The 18,327-nt window shown below is 43.8% G+C and overlaps 2 protein-coding genes and 1 long non-coding RNA gene across 11 annotated transcripts in view; 2 read left to right on the forward strand and 1 right to left on the reverse strand.

Annotated features, from left to right (window-relative positions):
- LOC142016128 (multiple inositol polyphosphate phosphatase 1-like) overlaps window positions 1-858 on the forward strand; it is a 47,259-nt gene extending 46,401 nt beyond the window's left edge. For 2 of the 4 annotated variants that reach the window (XR_012646300.1, XM_075000346.1), the window contains one exon: window positions 638-858. The gene's annotated coding sequence lies outside the window, so the exon portion shown is untranslated. Of the gene's footprint in view, window positions 1-245; window positions 422-637 lie in introns of those variants that run through there. The other 2 variants (XR_012646301.1, XR_012646302.1) reach the window with 2 other exon arrangements.
- Window positions 1-9,104, reverse strand: part of LOC142016130 (uncharacterized) — a 40,987-nt gene extending 31,883 nt beyond the window's left edge. The window contains exon 1 of one of the 2 annotated variants that reach the window (XR_012646305.1): window positions 8,771-9,104. This is a non-coding gene — a long non-coding RNA (uncharacterized LOC142016130). The remainder of the gene's footprint in view (window positions 1-8,770) is intronic. The other variant, XR_012646304.1, reaches the window with a different exon arrangement.
- A 4-nt stretch (window positions 9,105-9,108) lies between these two features.
- MINPP1 (multiple inositol-polyphosphate phosphatase 1) overlaps window positions 9,109-18,327 on the forward strand; it is a 68,982-nt gene continuing 59,763 nt past the window's right edge. For all 5 annotated transcript variants that reach the window (XM_075000345.1, XM_075000344.1, XM_075000342.1 and 2 more), the window contains exons 1-3: window positions 9,109-9,797; window positions 11,751-11,948; window positions 14,757-14,854. In XM_075000345.1, coding sequence (XP_074856446.1) covers window positions 9,215-9,797; window positions 11,751-11,948; window positions 14,757-14,854 — 879 coding nt within the window. In that variant the 5' untranslated portion in view covers window positions 9,109-9,214. The remainder of the gene's footprint in view (window positions 9,798-11,750; window positions 11,949-14,756; window positions 14,855-18,327) is intronic.

The following is an 18,327-nucleotide window of genomic DNA, read 5'->3' on the forward strand; positions in this document are numbered from 1 at the left end:
TCCATGCACTGCAATTGCTCACCCTTTCTTTAATCTGCTGGCCAGACATGATCGGCCAAGGAGATGGCACCTCTAGAAAGCCAGAGACATGCCTTTATTTTTGAATGTCTGATGTATTGGAGAGAATTTTTTCCCATGATCTTAAGTTTTATGATTCTTTTGCCTTCATAGACAATGCTTATGCTAATGCTATCTTCAGTGTACTTCCATTTTTTAAAATTAGTTTTTATCTTGTTTGTTCTCAGAGCCTTTCTAGCTTCTGCCTTGAAACTGGTGGTCAGGCACCTCCTTCTGGCCACTCTTGGAAATGACAAGGATTTCTTCCACATCGTTGTTCTCTCCCTTTGACAGGTCTGCAGCTCCTCCGTCATCCCTGGAACCACAGTGTTCTCTGTGTGACTTGGCCATCCACTCTTTGAGGGTAATGAAATCCCTTTTCCCTAGCAGTTCTAGTCAATCTTCCCTTCTGCTTTCTCAGGGCCATTCTCTCAGCGGCTGGCAGGTGAACCCTGCTCACACTTTACTCCAGGTTCCAATGCAGGACCCTCAACTCAACAGTGCAAAGCTTTCCTCTCTTAATTCTTACTTTTCCTTCCCCAGAGTGCTTCCCCTCATGCCTGGTTCTGTTTTTCTCTAGATGTACCAGCATCATGACACACAACAAAAGGGTACTGCCTGCTTTCCTTCAGCACTGCCCAGTAGCCTCCTGGCTCATCACCACCCCAAGCTTTACACTGGCCCCACCTGTTCCTGCCCAGCTGAGCCTACTTCTCATTAGTGGCATGTTCCAGCTTCCTCCTCCAGTTGTATGCAGTGGAGTTAAATTAGTGTTGTCTGTACCTAATAAATACAAAGTGCTTCCTATCTGCTCAGTGTTATACCTCCTTTCTTTTAGAGGGCTTGGGTTTTGTAAAATGATGCATTTGTCATGTAGCCACAAAGTTTTATAAATGAGGTGTTTGGTTTTAGAATTTTCCTTGTTTTAAGCAAATTTCACATGTTGCTTTGTGTAGATAAATGGGGAAATGGGTTTTTGTTTTTTACTTTTTTGATAAAGAAGTTAGAAAAAAAGTCTCCACAGGAAGGGGCTGGTCTGGTCAATAGTCACTTTTATTGAGCCCCCACCTCACTCACTGCACAGAGGACATGGCTTAGGACATAGGTAATGAGACATGCTGTAAATTACAGACTACCATTAGCTCAAGAACTGGAAGAATTGCTGACATTCATAGCATAGTAAATATCAAAGTACCAGTAATCAGGTCTAATGCATCTAGAATAACTACCTAGCCTACAAGGTCACAGTTCCTAAGAGGTGAGTCACTGAATTCCGCTGGGCCTTAGCTCATCTGAAAAATGGGGTACAGCGTTACACCTGTCAGTGACCAGCTTCGGAGTGCTTGGAAACGCATATTAGCCCATTTTATAGTTGCAATAACCTGAAAATTTTATCTAAACCATGGTAGTCTGGTGCACAGGTTGTCATAGTAACATTCTAAGCTCTGCTACAATCTTAAACTGTTCATTGTTGCACCAGTTGGAAATTTCACCTGTATTAATTCACCCTTGATGAAGACAGTAGGAAAATGGAGCAGTAGGTGTTTAAGAGAGAACTCCAGATTTTACTAAGTTTGGAAGATGACAGTTAAGATTTTATCACCATGATGTTTGTCCTCAACTAGATCTGAGAAGGCTGCAATTTCTGAAATGTATTACCATTCCTGCCTCTGAAAACTGCCTCCTGTGCTATAAAGCGCTGAAAGAGCTAAGAACAGATCTCACTAAATCTAATGGCTGGGTCTACACTTAGGCATGTTAATGAGCGGGTTTGTAAGATGCTAATGAGGTGCTGCAATGAATATGCAGCGCCTCATTAGCATAACAGCATCCGCAGCAATTCGAAAGTGCGGCTTTTCGAATTGTGCACTGCCCATGGAGATGGGACCTTCTGAAAGGACCCCCCCCACTTTCAAAAGCCCTTCTCCCCATCTGGTGATCAGAAGAAGGGCTTTCGAAAACTGGGGAGGCAATTTTGAAGAGCCGTGGCTGGTGGCATGCTAATGAGGCGCTGAATATGCATTTCAGCACCTCATTAGTAATCTTCAAAATGGCCATTTGCATGGCCATTTCGAAGATTTGGGCTAGTGCAGACGTAGCCATTGTGTCAGATTCTGACAGACTTCAGTAGGGAAGGGAGGCTTAAGGGAACACAAGCATCTGAGTTCACCACAACACTTTTTCCTCACTTTCAGGGACAAGTGTGGATATTGTTAACCTGCCTGGCAAAGGAAGGGATGGCATAGATCAGAGAAGATATCCTGTGGAGGCAAGGAGTGAATCACAAGCCATTCTCCCTCTAAATGGAATAAATGGAGGGTAACAATTGATCTCTGGCTTTGTCTACACTTCTAAAATTAAAGCGCTGCCACGATAACACATTACAAGTGAAAATATGGCCACTGCAGGGATGCTGAGAGGCAGCTCTTCCAGTGCTCTATGTAATCCTTCTCCATGAGGACCATAGCTAACAGTGCTGGGAGCCTGTTTACACTGATGCTTTACAGCACTATAACTTGCTGCGTTTGGGGAGTTAAGGGGTATTTTCACACCCCTGAGCCAAAAAGTTGCAACACAGTGAAGTGGCAGTATAGACTTAGCCTTAGTGCTGAGGACCTCAAGAACTATTGCATTTTGAAAAACCATCAGACAGTAGATTGGAGACACTCTTTTACACTGGCTGACTTTTATGTGTATTACAACAGAAGTCTACTTGTATACTGCAACGAAGGGTCCTGTGGCACCTTATAGACTAACAGAAAAGTTTTGAGCATGAGCTTTCGTGAGCACAGACTCGCTTCATCAGATGCTGGTCATGGAAATCTGCAAGGCCAGGTATAATAAGCCAGAGCAAGGCTGGGGATAACAAGGTTAGCTCAGTCAGGAAGGGTGAGGCTTCCTGACTGAGCTAACCTTGTTATCCCCAGCCTTGCTCTGGCGTATTTATACCTGGCCCTGCAGATTTCCATGACCAGCATCTGATGAAGCGAGTCTGTGCTCACGAAAGCTCATGCTCAAAACTTTTCTGCTAGTCTATAAGGTGCCACAGGACCCTTCGTTGCTGTTACAGATCCAGACTAACACGGCTACCCCTCCGATACTCGTATACTGAGTCACACATTAATGAAGGGCTTGCTATGACTTCAAGAGAAGAGATTAACAGGAAGGGGTGAACACTGAGGCGTGGGGAGGGAAATCCTGTTTACGCACAAAGAACAAGGGATGGATCTAACATATCTAGAGTGCTTGAGCTTCCTTTACCTGAACTAGCTGTCATTATCTGGGTCTCATGAAAAGAGAGTGCCAGCCATCTTGACTGCAACACTCTGTGAGAAGGATTTTTGGGGAAAGAAGTACCCCTCATTTTACAAGAGTGTGTTTATTTGCTGACTTCAGGCTCTAGAATATGCATTAGAATTTTATATGTAATTATTTGTTTTCAATATTTCTGTTTGCTGTTATTTGAATCTGTCCTTTGTTAAAACTTGTTTTTTACTGAGAATGTAAGTATAAGTGCTGTGAATTAAGTAGAACTGTATTTTGATGCACAAATGGTAAGCTGCAGTGTATTCTCCTTTGGGGACTGCAAATATGGCAATGCTATGTGCATCCAGTGGATAAGAGGCTGGATACAACAGAGGAATGCTCAAAGAACTCAGGCTTTGGAGTGTGCTGGCATGAAGGTCAGGAGAGCACACTTACACTGCTTCCTGGGCTCTAAGAAGACTTTTAGGTGCAAGGTATGCTAAATAACAGCAAAGAACACTAAGAGTCAGTAGCGGTGACTGTAAACAAACTTTATGGGGCCATGGGAAACTTGGCCAAACCCATGGTAAGTGGACTTCTGACTAACTAAAATCATGCTGGACCACTGATGGTGCCAGACAAGAAAGGTTCAATCTGTACCACCCAACTCCAGAGAAAACAGGAGAGAGAAAGGCAGAAGATAGAAACAAAAAGAAGCAACCATTTAAAGGATTTGGGGGAGTGTCACTTGGAGACAAGAAAAAAAAATAAAAGGAGTGATTGTCCAAAAATTTCTCTCTAATATCAGTGGTGGGAGAAATCAAAATTTAAATTAAAATTCCTAAGCAAAAAAACCCTAGGTTGTAAATAAATACTTTGAAATTAGATGCTGCTTATAAAATAAAACAAAAAGACAAAGTAAACAATGTTGAAATCTGTACTGCAATGCTAACTCCTCACATAGTCCAGAGTTAATAGTTGTTTGTACAACACTGAATAATGACAGAGAGGTAGCTGTGTTAGTCTGTATTCTATCAAAACAAAACAGCAGTCATATAGCACTTTAAAGACTAACAAAATAGCATATTAGGTGATGAGATTTCAACCACCTTTATTTATAGAAGAGTAGGCTGAGATCCCCTCTGGCTCCACGTGAAAAGTGGAGATAATCAAGTGTTTTTTCTGGTGATGACCACAGCAGGAATTAGAGATAAACTGCAAAATTATTACACACAGACAAATCCAGGTTTTCATAGGGAGTACTTGTGTAATTAAAACTAATCAAGTGCATAAATAGCTGGATGAATTGGGCCCCAAAAGGTAGAAATAATTTTATTAAATTGACCATGCTACTGATTTGTGTTTGTTGTATTGACCTAACATAACTTGTCAGCATGTGTTGTAGTTCTGTTCAGCAGTGAGAGAATTTCCCAATTCATCTTAGCTAATCAGTGTTCAGGTGTTTGTTGTAGTTAGTTCTTTTTTGTACACAGCTTTATTTCTGCCTTGTAATCAATGAGCAGCATTAGTTCTGTCAATAGGGCTTGCCATGGGCTATCTCCTTTTGTTCTTTCATTTCCAAAGTTGCCTATACAGCAGCACTGCTTTCTCTAACATGGCTTTGTGCCATATTAGCTTGGATGTGTCATGGGGGACGTGTAACCCATACATCTCACCAGTGCTTTTTTTTTGTGCCGGTACTTGCCAGTACCAAACACTGGCACCTCAGCAGCCTCAGCTGTGGGATTGCCTGGGTGGGGTGGGTGCAGTGCAGGGTGCTTGCTGAGTAGCAGCTCCTCTTTTTATTTTTTTAAACAGAAAAAGGACTGCATTTCTCTTAACCAAAGTCTTTCATTGCTCAGTGAGAAGTTTGTGACATGTAGCTTATAGACCTAGCTTTACCATTTCTTTCATTTAGCTGTACCAGAAGGAACCTACAGGCCTGTATTCTGGAGGGTACTGACTTCAGTTAGCATAAGTCTTGAGACATACTAACTTTGGCACAAGTAACTAGCATAACGTTTCCTAAGTTTTGGAGAACTTGGAATAGAGTGTTTAATGGGGAACGTATCCATAATGATGACCACCAATCACAGAAACATGAGCTTGGATATTTCAGGATGGGAACATCTGCAGATAACTAACTACAAGAGTGACATAGCTACAAACTGACATATAATAAAGGACAATAAAGGAAAAGGACATTAGTATTATATAGAGTTATTTGTTATATTTCCAGGCTGAACCTCCTTTTTCCTGTGTTCTTGCCCCTGTTACTTCTCTCTTTAAGTGTCTTTGTTTCTCTGTCCTTACTGGTATGTGTATCCCCCCCCAACAGCATAAGAAATTGCTTTTGTTCTCTGTTCCCAGGTCTGTTCAAAGACAGGTGTGTGATGTAAATAGGGTTTTAAATATTTTAAAAAAATTTTCAAATGCTCAAACCCCTCACTGTGGGAGAGTTGAAGATCTGAATAATGATGCCATGGAAGGCTGTAATCTGAGCTGAAGCACTGCCTCCCCACAACTAGATGAAGGGGACTACTGACTTTATTGCCCTGCTTATGCAACTGAAGTCAACGGAATTCTATGTCGCGACGCATGTGCCCTCCCAGTTTAGAGTGCATCACTGATGCCTAACAAAGATAGTGGCTGTACAGGTTACACTCTTGTGTAGAATCACTATTCAAGTTATCCAAAGATATTCAGGGTCACTTACCAATGAGAGGAAAACTGCATTCCTAGAATTTCGACGAAGCTAAAACAATTCTTTGCAGTTTACAGTTAAAACTGTTGAATAAATATGAAATTAAAGCATTTGGCTTAGCTCATGTTTGGTTAAGGAAATATATGTCCGAAAGAAAAATTGCTGTTTACCACATAGAAGGAAGGGTGGGACAGTAATAAATGAAAAAAAAAAAAAAAAAGAAAAAAAGAATAAAGTAGGAGGATGTCTGGCTCAAAGAATAACTAATGAGATAAAGGGAAGTTTTTAAAAAGGCCTCTGACTGAAATGACTGCAGATGTCAAATAAAACAAACAGAATCTATCTTAGAAGAAGCCAACATCAACATTCCTAAACTCCTAAGTCTTAATTTAAGGCCTACCTGAACCCAGCTGAAAAGAAAAAGCAATTGACTACCAGGAAAAAGGAGAGGCCTTTGGGAGAGGGGGAAGAGATGTAAATCTTACCTATATTATGACTGGAAGTAAGAATGAACTGTTTCAGATTGGTCATTAACTAAAGCAATAATTGGCTATGCAATTTGTTTGTTGAAGGGTGTAAAAAGATTTCTAAATTTGAAGATTCTTTGTTAGATTCTACCTAATCATGGTTGAAAAGGCAAGGATGAGATGTTTTCCCAAGGCTTGGCCTATTTGTAAGTACACTGATCACATCCTTATGAATACTTTCTTACAAAATTGGGCATAGTAACTGCCCAATCTTTAAGCTGTTTAACATGCTTAGAGCAATTATGTGAAATAGTATTTGGCTTTTGATCTTAATGTAGGAATTTATGGTTATATTAATTTTGTGGCAATGTCCCTGTGTGAGTGATCATTCTGAAATATTAATATTTCCAAAAATAACTTTCAGTATTTTGGCTCTTCTGCTGCAAGGAAAGCCATAGCCCTCTGGAACATTCCCACACAACACATGTGCTGGGATGTTCTTGGGCTCCACCCCTCATACCTTCTTTTCTGAAATATTCCCAATATTTATTTGGTGTATGCAGTCTGGTGAAGCCAAGTTAAAGGTATTATCAACTGTGTTCAAGAGACCAAGATCTCCAGGAAGTGAGTCATTTTGCGCTCCCTCAACATTGTGTGTCATGGTTTGGAGCTGCCCACAATGGCATACTGGACTGTCTCTGAAATGCCACTGAAGCACAAATTCCATGTTCAGTATGAAAGTGCTTCAGAATGGCTCAGTTGCCTTTGCAGGAAATCAAACTAAATATGACATCGAGTGGGGGCTAAGACAACATAGCATTTCATCACTTTCTCTTCTGATGATAAAGCTTGCTGCATGTCCTCTAGTGGAACTCCCTCACTTGCTGTAATATGACAAGGTTTCTGGGCACAGCTAGAGAAATTAATCCAGGGTATCTTTGCTTAAAACCAGGCCACTTACAGCCCCAGGCTGGGATTTCCTTATCACTCAGGCAAATCCAAACAGCCACAAAAGTACCTCTTCCAGCTTCACTGGCCAGCCAGAAGCCACACAAGCAAACCCAGAGACTTCCCAGATGTTATACCAGCACAGAACAACCCCAACTCAGATGAGTGGTTCTTAAAATCTTTTTCATCAACTGCATACAGATTCTCCTGGGCCCCAAAGGGTCCAGCCACAGCCCCAATCAATATATACTTTGATCTTACACAAAATAACCCTTCTCCTACCATCCTGCTTTAGTGGATGGCCATCTCGGCCCGTGTCAGGAAGAGTTGAGGAGCTCTCACAACACTGAAAGCATGGGTAAGGTGTGATAGGATAAACAAGTAATGGGAAAAGTGCAGTCAGAACCTTATTTAGAGGCTCTACAGGAACTGGAAAAGGGATTGCAGCCTGATGAGCTCTACACAGATGTATGTCAGAGTCTCCTTCTCGCTGCAGAAAGGATAGGGTGTCAGAATTCCTTGAAGAGCACCAGGTACACACCTGCTTTCACGACTCCATGAAAGAGCTGCCTGCTAATATCCCCAATGACCATTTAACTAGAGTTGAATAAAGACTGGTCTACTGGAGCTGCCTATCTGTCATAGATGCAGTAAGTACCACAGGACACAAGGGCAAGGAAGTAGATGGTATCCATCATCAGAGTATGCAGATGTTGTCTATATGCAGTCTGTACCTGAACTATCCAGATGGTGTTTGGCTGACTGGTGCTGTGTTGGGCATAGCCAGGAAAGCTTGTAGGGAAAGGGCCTGACAATGAGCTCCAGAGATCTAAAATGATGGGTGAGAGGGAGTAAAGGAAGAGAAGCACTGGGTAAGGCTGCCCTCATCCGGAACGTGCTAAAGGGAAGCACAGAGGGGACAACCCCATGTCCTGTCCAAATGCAGTGAAGTCCCACACCATCTGTCAGACCACAGTCAAAGAGTTCTCCAAGTCTGCTGTTCCCAAAGGAAGACCCCACCACCCACTCATGAAGGGGTAGGCTGGATGGCAGAGGTTCTAAAAGGAGATCCCCTCCTTCTGCAGCTGCTATGGACCTGGCCAATGAAACCAGCTTTTGGTCCAGAGGATGCCCACTCAGCAGCAGGGCAGCTCAGAAAAGCTGGAGGCCTTTTTCGGTGTAGATAAGCACTGCAACCCTAGAGAATGACGTTAGGAACGTGGCAGGCTGAGGGGCGAGCAGCATGAGCTGGGGGTGGTGGAGAAGATAGGGAACCAGGCAGTGCTAGGGAAGGGAGCTGGAGCGCCTTTTCCAAGCCTGCATTTGACCCCTTGAAGTTTGAACCTACCAGGCCCCCGCATAAGAAGGGGGATGGGGGTTTTCCTCCTCCAGTTCTCTAGGCTGGAACCAGGCCTCATCCTCCGGCTGGCGAGTTCCTTCAAATGCCCTGGGGCTCGGGTTTGCCCGAGGGGCTGTGACGGGCAGGAGCAGCAGTTAGGGCCTCTCCTCTCCCCAGGGCCCAGCAAACCCAGGACGGCTGGGGAGGGGGTCGGCTCGCAGGGTAGGCGGGAGCCAGTTCTGCGGGCGGCCCCAACACCACAGGGCGCTAAGGAGGCAGCTACCACCCGGGCCTGGCTGGGCCCGGAACTGAGGCAGCGGCTGGAGGCGGAGCCGGGGCGGAGCGTAGCAGCCTGTTCCCGGCCCGGCACGGCCCCGCTGCAGAGGCTGGCCCGGAACCGCCTCGCAAGGCTCGTTTCGCGATCCGCACAGAGCCGCCACTGCCGCCTTCCCTATGGCCAGCTGCTGCCCCTGCCCCTTCTCGGGGCGCCGCTCGCTACTGCTCCTGCTGCTGCTCCGCGTGTGCCTCGCGCGGGAGGCGGCAGCCACCACGTCCCACCTCAGCGGCTATTTCGGGACCAAGTCCCGGTACGAGGAGGTGAACCAGCATCTGCTGCGGGATCCGCTGTCCCTCGGCCCACCGGAGCCGGGGCACCTGCTGCCCTCCGCCGCCTGCGTCCCGCTGCAGCTCCGCGCCCTCATCCGCCACGGCACCCGCTTCCCCACCGAGAAACAGATCCGCAAGCTGGGCCAGCTGCACCGCCTGCTCCGCGGCCAGGCGCGGGCCTGCCCCGCCGCGCAGCAGCTCGCGCGCTGGGACATGTGGTACCAACCGGACATGGACGGGAGGCTGGCGCCCAAGGGCCGCCTCGACATGGAGCGGTTGGCCCGGCGCCTGGCTGCCCGCTTCCCCGGCCTGCTGGCTCCGCAGCGCCGCTTCGCCTTCGCCAGCAGCTCCAAGCACCGCTGCGTGGAGAGCAGCGGCGCCTTCCGCAGGGGGCTCCACCTGGCGCTGCACTCGCAGCTCCCGGCCGCAGGTAAGCGGGAGGAGGGGGCAATGTTCCCCTCATTTTTTCAGCTGCCCGGGGAATAAATGTTATCATGCACGGATGTGCACCACCCATGGACAGGACGGGGCTGCTGGATCCAGGCACGCTCCTGATAAGCTGGGTTGCCCCTGACTCTTCTGGTGGCTCTCCAGCACTCAGCTTACAGGGCGTTCCGGTAGGTGCCCTAAGCACTGATGGGAGGTTCTGGGGAGTGGAGAAAGTAGGGTCCTGGCCGGGGGTGGCCTGGTCCCCTGGTACAAACTGTTGGCTTAGGTACATGAAGTAGAGCCCTGCCTGCCTGGCCTGTGAACAGGGAAAGTGATACTCTGCTTGGGACATATTTGGTGCCCCAAGACTCAAGTGAAGTGTGGCATGCAGAAACACATAGCCCAACACACAAACACACACGAGGGAAGGGGGCCTGGTACCCACTACTGCATAACACCAGGGTGGGCAACCTGACTGGGTTGGGGGCCACTGACCCAAAGAAAAATAAATTGGTCATACAAGTGAGAAGCAAAAAAAAAAAATCCCTCAGTGACTTAGTTTCAAGCTGCGGGGTGGGAAAAAAAGCTCCTGTTATTTCTCTTACATGCCAGCTCCAGAGCTGGGGGGTTGGGCAGATCTAGGGATAGTACATTTGGGCTCTAGAGTGGGGCCAAAAATGAGGGCTTCGGTGTGGGAGGGGGCTGTCAGGAAGAGGGCTTGGGTTGTGGGGTGTGAGTGGGAGAGAAGGTGCAGGAGTGGGCACGGGGGGGGGCTGATTGAGAAGAGGGGTGCAGGTGTGGGCTTGGGGTTTGGCAGCCTGAGGGGGAAGCGGGGGTGCAGGCACAGGATGGTGAAGTGGAGTCTGGGCAATGGGGGGAAAATTTTCTCCAGGCAGTGTAGTGCTACTATCCCCCAACCAGGGAAGGGTTTGTGGCACAGGGAGCTGTTTCTTGCCCCTGGCAAGCAGAGCACATGCACCAATCCAGTCCTGGCTTGGGTGACTCTGGCCTGTGAAGCTCAGGGCTCCACACCATTGACCGTCTAGTGGTCTGGATGCTGATCCAGGCAAGCCACTTGTTGGGGTTCCCTATCCCTGGAGTAAAGGAAGCCACCTTTTTCTGAAACAGCTTTCTGTAGGCTCACTGCCCTTGTCTTCCCACTGACCTCTCCAGCCATACAGACACGTAATAAAATTGGTTTTTAAAATTATATAATAGGCAGAGAAGAAAATGTTTCCATTATAGGGTAGACGAACTTAAAAATAGTTTGGTTAGCATGGTTCTCAGTAGAATCTCTGTGCCTATCTGGGAAAGAAGTTTAGAGCCCTGCTCGAAATGCATACAGTTGAAGCAAATGCAGGTTTTTATTTTTTTTAGGCTAAGCCTAAACTAGAGAAATAAGTGAATATCAGGTATGCAGGTCTAGCTTACGGCATTTGCGTAGCTAGAATTGACATACCAGAATCAACTTAGTTCCCTAGAATAGACTAAGTCATTATACTCTTCTGTCCGCTTCCCTTACTCCACACAATAGCATGGAGTACAGGGGTTGACTGTAGATCCCAGACAGATCGATTTTTGCACATCTCTACCTAACATGCAAAATTAAAATCTGGAAGACCAATTAATTTCTTAGTTAAGAAATTTAATTATAACCTTTGTAACATCTTGTTTTTGTTATCAGTTGGAGTATCTGACAGGTTGCTTCACCATTCAGACCCCAGACCAACTTTTGTTTAAAACAAAAAACAAAAAAAAAACTTTTTTTTTTTTATCTGAAGAAGTAGGTCTGTCCCACGAAAGCTCATCACCGAATAAATAATTTTGTTAGTCTTTAAAGTGCTACATATCTGCTGGTTTGTTTTGTAAATCTGTCAGAGAATTCTTTAAAATGTTGTGTTTGTTTTTGTGTGTACTGTAGGGTTTTTCCATTAAAAATTGGTTTTCCTTTCAGACATTGAGAATGAGAAGACTGAGATTAATGACAAATTAATGAGATTCTTTGATTATTGTGAGAAGTTTGTAACCTGCGTAGAAGAGAACACTACAGCTATGTACCAAGTAGATGCCTTCAAAGAGGGACCTGAGATGAAAAGGGTTTTGGAAAAAATTGCAGCTACCTTGTGTTTACCAGTGAGTGATTTAAATGCAGGTAGTGTATTTATTCTGTGTTTTGATTTTTTAATATGTGTAAATGTTGTTTGCTAGTATATTTTCAGATAGTTATGAAGAACAAATAGTTAAAACTGCTCTTTATTGGCTTTTGGAAAAATTAAGACAGCACATCATTTCACTAATTGAAAAGGGCAACTTTTAAAAATGACTGTGTTTACCAAAGCCAAAGTGGGTAGTGTACCCTCATATAAATCTGACAAATACAAAGTTACAGAGATCCAATTTTAAACAGTTTAACTGAGGATCCTTTTGGGGAGAAGGACCAAAGATATAAAAGAACCCACAACTTTGGATTGCTTTTAAGGAAAAATAAAAGTAGTTTAAAAAACTTGGTGAGGTAATTTTAATTTTACCAAAACACACACACAGTCTAGTTTTATTCCATTTTGCTAGTGTTAATTTTAAATTCTTAAACACATTATTATGGTAAAGAATACTAATTGTTGGTATGCAGTCACAGAACCTACTGTAGAAAAGCTTTTCCCATTTATCCCACAGATCATGTTAACTTGACATAGATTAAATGTCCATACTTCTGAAAAATTTTTTCTCTTGAGGATCAGGCACAGCACATAATCCAAGCCAACATGGATTCACCAAGGGCAAGTTCTGCCTGACCAATCTGATTAGCTTCTATGACAAGGTAACAGGCTCTGTGGACACGGGGAAGTCAGTGGATGTGATATACATTGACTTCAGCAAAGCTTTTGATACAGTTTCCCACAACATTCTTGCCCATAAGTTAAGGAAATATGGATTGGATCCTTGGACTATAAGGTGGATGGAAAGCGGGCTTGATGGTCGGGCCCAACGGGTAGTGATCAATGGCTCAGTATCTGGATGGTGGTCAGTTTCAAGCGGAGTGCCGCAAGGCTCGGTTCTGGGCCCAGTGTTGTTCAACATCTGTATTAATGACCTGGATGAGGGACTGGATTGCACCCTCAGCAAGTTTGCAGATGACACAAGACTAGGGGGAGAGGTAGATATGTTGGAAGGTAGAGTCAGGATCCAGAGTGACCTGGATAAGTTGGAGGATTGGGCCAAAAGAAATCTGATGCAGTTCAACAAGGTGAAGTGTAGAATCCTGCACCTGGGGCGGAAGAATCCTGGGCATTGTTATAGTCTGGGGACCGACTGGCTAAGCAGCAGTCCAGCGGAAAGAGACCTAGGGGTTATGGTGGATGAAAGTCTGGGTATGAGTAAACAGTGTGTCCTTGTAGCCAAGAAGGCTAACAGCATATTAGGGTGCATTAGGAGGAGCATTTCGAGCGGATCTAGAGAAGTGGTTGTTCTCGTCTATTCAGCATTGGTGAGGCCACGTCTGGAATATTGTGTCTAGTTTTGGACCCCCCAGTATAAAAAGGATGTGGAAGTGCTGGAGCAGGTTCAGCGAAGGGCAACAAAAAATGATTAAGAAGCTGGAGCACATGACCTATGAGGAGAGGCTGAGGGATTTGGGCTTGTTTAGTTTACAGAAGAGAAGACTTAGGGGTGATTTAATAGCAGCCTTCAACTTCCTGAAGGGGAGCTCTAAAGAGGAGGGTGAGAAACTGTTCTCAGTGGTGTCAGATGGCAGAACAAGGAGTAATGGTCTGAAGTTAAAGAGGGAGAGGTGTAGGTTGGATACTAGCAAAAACTACTTCACCAGGAGGGTGGTGAAGCACTGGACTGTGTTGCCTAGACAGATGGTGGATTCTCCATCCCTAGAAGTTTTTAAGTCCTGGCTTGACAAGGTCCTGGCCAGGATGACTTAGCTGGGGTTGATCCTGCTTGAAGTAGGGGGCTGGACTAGATGACCTCCTGAGGTCCCTTCCAGCCCTATGATTCTATGATTAAACTAAAACTGGCTTAATGCAGCAAATTTTTGTTTTTCCACATTGAAGCTCTCCAGTTTTACATTCCATTGTCTATGCTAATTTGTGTAGAAAGTTACAGTTAGAAAGCTATAACAAAATACCTAAGTTATGTTTTTGGTGCTATTGAAATACCTGAAGAATTCCTAGCCCTGGTACCTGCAGCAGGTTTGTAAGTGGAGAAATAATTGCTCATATAGGAATGATCAGAGTAGCTGGCAATGCATTGTACCTGTTTAATAGCGCATTTTGTGCCAGCCTATGGGGTCATTCATAGAGAAGAGATTTCTGTAGTTAGTCATCTGTGGCTTTTTTTTTCTACCTGAAACTTGCAAGGAACTTAGTTGGACTGACTATCTTAACTCAGACAAGATGTGCATCTGTTTTTGCTGTCTAATACTCCAAGGGAGTAAACATATTTTTACCTTCATATCTCATAATCATCATCTACAGTTTAATAATACATACATCAGCTGATGTGAATCACTAAACACGTCATGATTACACTCCCATGTCCATGCCCTGTCAAAGGCTTACAATCTAAGGCAGTGATAATACAAACATTTGAGTAGTCCCATAGTGCAAAATTAGAGCCTTATTATATGTTATGTCATTGTTTCCCAAAGCATGGTACACATGCCACTGGTGGTACATGAAAGGATTTCAAAGGGTACGCAACAGAAAATAAATTACTAAAAATCAAGAGGTAATCACTGGGATGGTGCTGGGAGAGGGGGTATGCCAATGTGGTCGAAGTCCCGAAAGAAGTGCATGAATGTTCTAAGTTTGGGAAACACTCTGTTACGTGTTTGAGCTGTGGATTGCATGTTCTTTTATATTCTTTGTAACAGGGGCATGATGTTGGGAATGGGTTTTAGAGAGCAAATAACCTTAACTGTTGTCTATCACGTATTTATTTGGATTTATTACAGATTTGGTTCAAGTTGCTTTTTTTACCTGTTCATCTGAGCTCTCTATTAAAAATGTGAACTCTCCCTGGTGCTCACTCTTCAGTGACGATGATGCTAAGGTAGGTGTTTCATGTATGTCGTGTCATGTCATTAACTGTGTATAAAGTTGTTCTGTTCAGTTTTGCATATTTATGTGAATAGTTTGTTACAGCGATAGTCTTAGGAAAAAAAGCTTGAATTTATTTAGCTATTTATTTAATATTTACAATATTAAATATCATGAAACGTGACTTACTACACTTATGAATAAAGCAAATCTGGGCATCAGTTGGAACGTAAAGTGACAAATATCAGTTTTTCTGTGTAATGTGGCGAGTCATTAGACTTCCAGATGAGAAATGTTTTTCCTCTCCCTTGTCTATTAGACTTCACAACACGTGACTGGCCAAAATACGCAAATGCTTGTCTTGTTTGGCTTTTTTGAAGTGGGATAAGGATGAACGCATGAAACATGCTGAACTTATCCTTTACTCTTGTGAAACAATGACCCAAGAAAATTAGTGACAGCAACTTGTAGCAGCATTCTTAATAAAAATTAGGTCCTGTGCACTGAATTAGATGGGGTCTTTTGGAACAGCTTGTGCTATCATGCAGTTAAAGGCTCTTACTGTAACTAAACACAAGAGACAGCTGTAATTTTGCATTTGCCTACTTTTTACTTTATAAAATTAATATTTGTTTAAAATAATTCATATTAAAAATCAAATTAGGAAAAAGTGAATTCCATCATATTGAACCATATTGACTCACGTGATTGGTGAGCAGCATTAAAACCTCTAGATCCACAGCACAGACACGTGCTACTTGAGCTAATGGAGTCACTGGTGGTAGGAGGTGGCCTTTGTCTACTTGGAACACCTGCTAGTAGGAGATGGGCGTGTTTCACCAATGGATTTCCCAGCTACTAGTTGATGAAAGAATGGTGAGACTCAGAAATCATGATTTCTGTTCCAGGTCCTGAGGAGAGGGTTGTCTAGTGGTTAGACAATTCTTTGCCTTCCCCCCCCAACCCCTTCTCAGATTGTCCTAGTTTCTTTCAGCTCCTCTTTTTACAGCACGATAAAATTTAGTCTTCAGATTTGGAAGGAAGGAACGAAAGTAAAAACAAACCCAAAACAACAAAAACCCCACAGAGAAAATATGTGTAAACTTGCAACAAAGGCACAGGATTTGAAGTCAGGAGATTGGCATTCCTCTTTTGACCCAGCTACATACTTTTTGAGACTTTCAGCTTGTCTTTCTCCACTTGAATTGCCATATAAGTAAATTAGAGTTAATATACTTGCCTAACTCCCAAGATTGTTGAGAGTAGCTAGTGTTTGTAACACATACTTAGATCTTTTGCTAGAACATGCTACAGTACGTTATTCATGCCACAGAAAAATATTCTATTGGAATTGGAAGAGCCCAGTACAGGGTGATGACTGTGTTTCCTAACGTTTCTCAGTATGACTCCATATATAATAAGAATGCGTATGCTTCCATCCCCTCTATTTAAGTTGTTAATACTATAGATGTATGCAGGAAAGCTAACTGATAACTTACATTGTCAGAGGAGTTCTGGTCTAATGAAAAAGTGAAACTCACGTTGTGTCCATGCTTCAAAAGGATGCAGTTGTGTAGGGTAATTTAGACCTACTCCTCAAGAGAAAACAAACAGATTTGGCTGCTGGGAATTTCAACTGTCTTTTCAGATTATACTGTGTGTCTGAGCATTTTTTGGCATGATTGGCCTAACGGGACAAAGGGCTATTGCCTTGTGTTTGCAATGGTCTTTCAGAGGTTCAGTTATTTCCATAAGTTCGTCAGAGATGGCGGGCCCATCACCGAGGTGTCTGCCATGCATCATGCCTGAAGAAGTTCTATGGCCTGTGTTAAATTGATTTTAATCAGAAGTAGCGTATCAATGTAAAACTCTTAGCACTTAAGGCTAAGACCTTTGCATGGGAAAACAGGTGTGTACAAATGTGTTATTGTCATTGCCCAGTTAGCGCAACTTGTCCCCTTTATTATCCCAGTGTAACATTACAAATAAACACACTTGTTATTAGCCCATTTTAGGAATTTAGTGGCTTGTAGCTTATCCAAATGCATCAACATAAATATTTAGGAATAGTGTATATTTATTTCAACATTGTGTGTAAATGTTTGACAGTAGTCCTCTTTTGAAAACCTAAGTTTTGATAGGATGCAGAAGACAGAAATAACAAAGGAAAGGAGTTTTAAAATGAGAACATGGGTTTGAGTATAAGATGATGATGTTTGTTTCCTGTGTTTGTACACAAACTCATAAGCTATGTCTACACTAGAAGCACCTGTCAACAGAAGTTACCGTTGACAGGGAAATCTCGACAGTATTCTGTCAATGGGTTGCATCTGCATGCAACTTTGCTCTGTCAACAGAGAACTGCCAAGCTGCACTGTCCTCTGGTGCCAGAAAATGGAATGGCAGCTCTGCAGAGAGGGCTGCCCAGCAACCCAAAGCTCTCTCTGTCGACAGAAGTGTCTACACTGCATGTTTGTCAACAGTACTTTGTCCAGAGATTGTTATCCCTCAAATTTTTGAGGGATAATACCGTCGAGGAAAATGCAGAGTTTTGTAGAGAGAATGCTTTAAGCGTGTGGATGGTCCCTGAATTATGTCGACAGAGGGCCCCTTCTGTTGACAAAACTCTGTAGTGTAGACCCAGCCATGGAAATGTAGGGCTGGAAGGGATCTCATCTCTGTGCAGCCTGCTCTTAAAAACCTCCAATGCTGGGAATTTTGCAGCCTCCCTTGGAAGCCTATTCTGGATCTTAACCATCCTTATAGTTAGCAAGGTGGTGGTTTTCTTTTTTTTCCCCCTAATAATTAATCTATATCTCCTTTGCTGCAGATTAAGCCTATTTCTTTTATTCTCCTTTTGGTGAATACAAAAAACATTTGATTACTATCCTCATTATAACAAACCCTTAACCTACTACAAGTCTCTTATCAGGGCCTCTCTCTGGGATTTTTTTTTTAAACCTCTCCTTACAGGTCAATTTGTTTCAAAGCCTTGTATAACTGGAAAGTCCAGAAGAGAGCAACAAAAGTTTTCATGTTCACTGAAATGACCAGCATAGAACATAGTATAAGTTGTACCTCCCTAGTCTGGCATCCTTGGGACCTGAGTGGTCCTGAACCATGGATTTTTGTTGGACCAAGGGAAGTTAATGCCTGGCCCTATCTGCTCACTGGTCCCACCTCTGCAAGCTCCCCAGATCTCTGCTTGTTGCTCCCTGCCATCTCCCTGGACATGGCTCCCACTGCAAGACTCTCAGCTGGCTCTTGCTCTGGGCTGCTGGGGCTCTCTTATCCAGTAACTGCTGTGGTTTAGATAGGCCACAGATGTTGCTGGGCAAGAGAGTTACAGATTTCTGGGGTTAAACCTGTGTTCCAGTTGAGACTTCACTAATGTCAAGTAGAAGAGAACAATTGCTTCCCATGTTGTACAGATGATATTGCTGTTAATGCACACCAGAATGATTTCAACATTGCATGCAGTTGGAC

The sequence above is a fragment of the Carettochelys insculpta genome, chromosome 7 (assembly GCF_033958435.1).
Source record: "Carettochelys insculpta isolate YL-2023 chromosome 7, ASM3395843v1, whole genome shotgun sequence".
In the NCBI taxonomy this organism is placed as follows: domain Eukaryota; kingdom Metazoa; phylum Chordata; order Testudines; family Carettochelyidae; genus Carettochelys; species Carettochelys insculpta.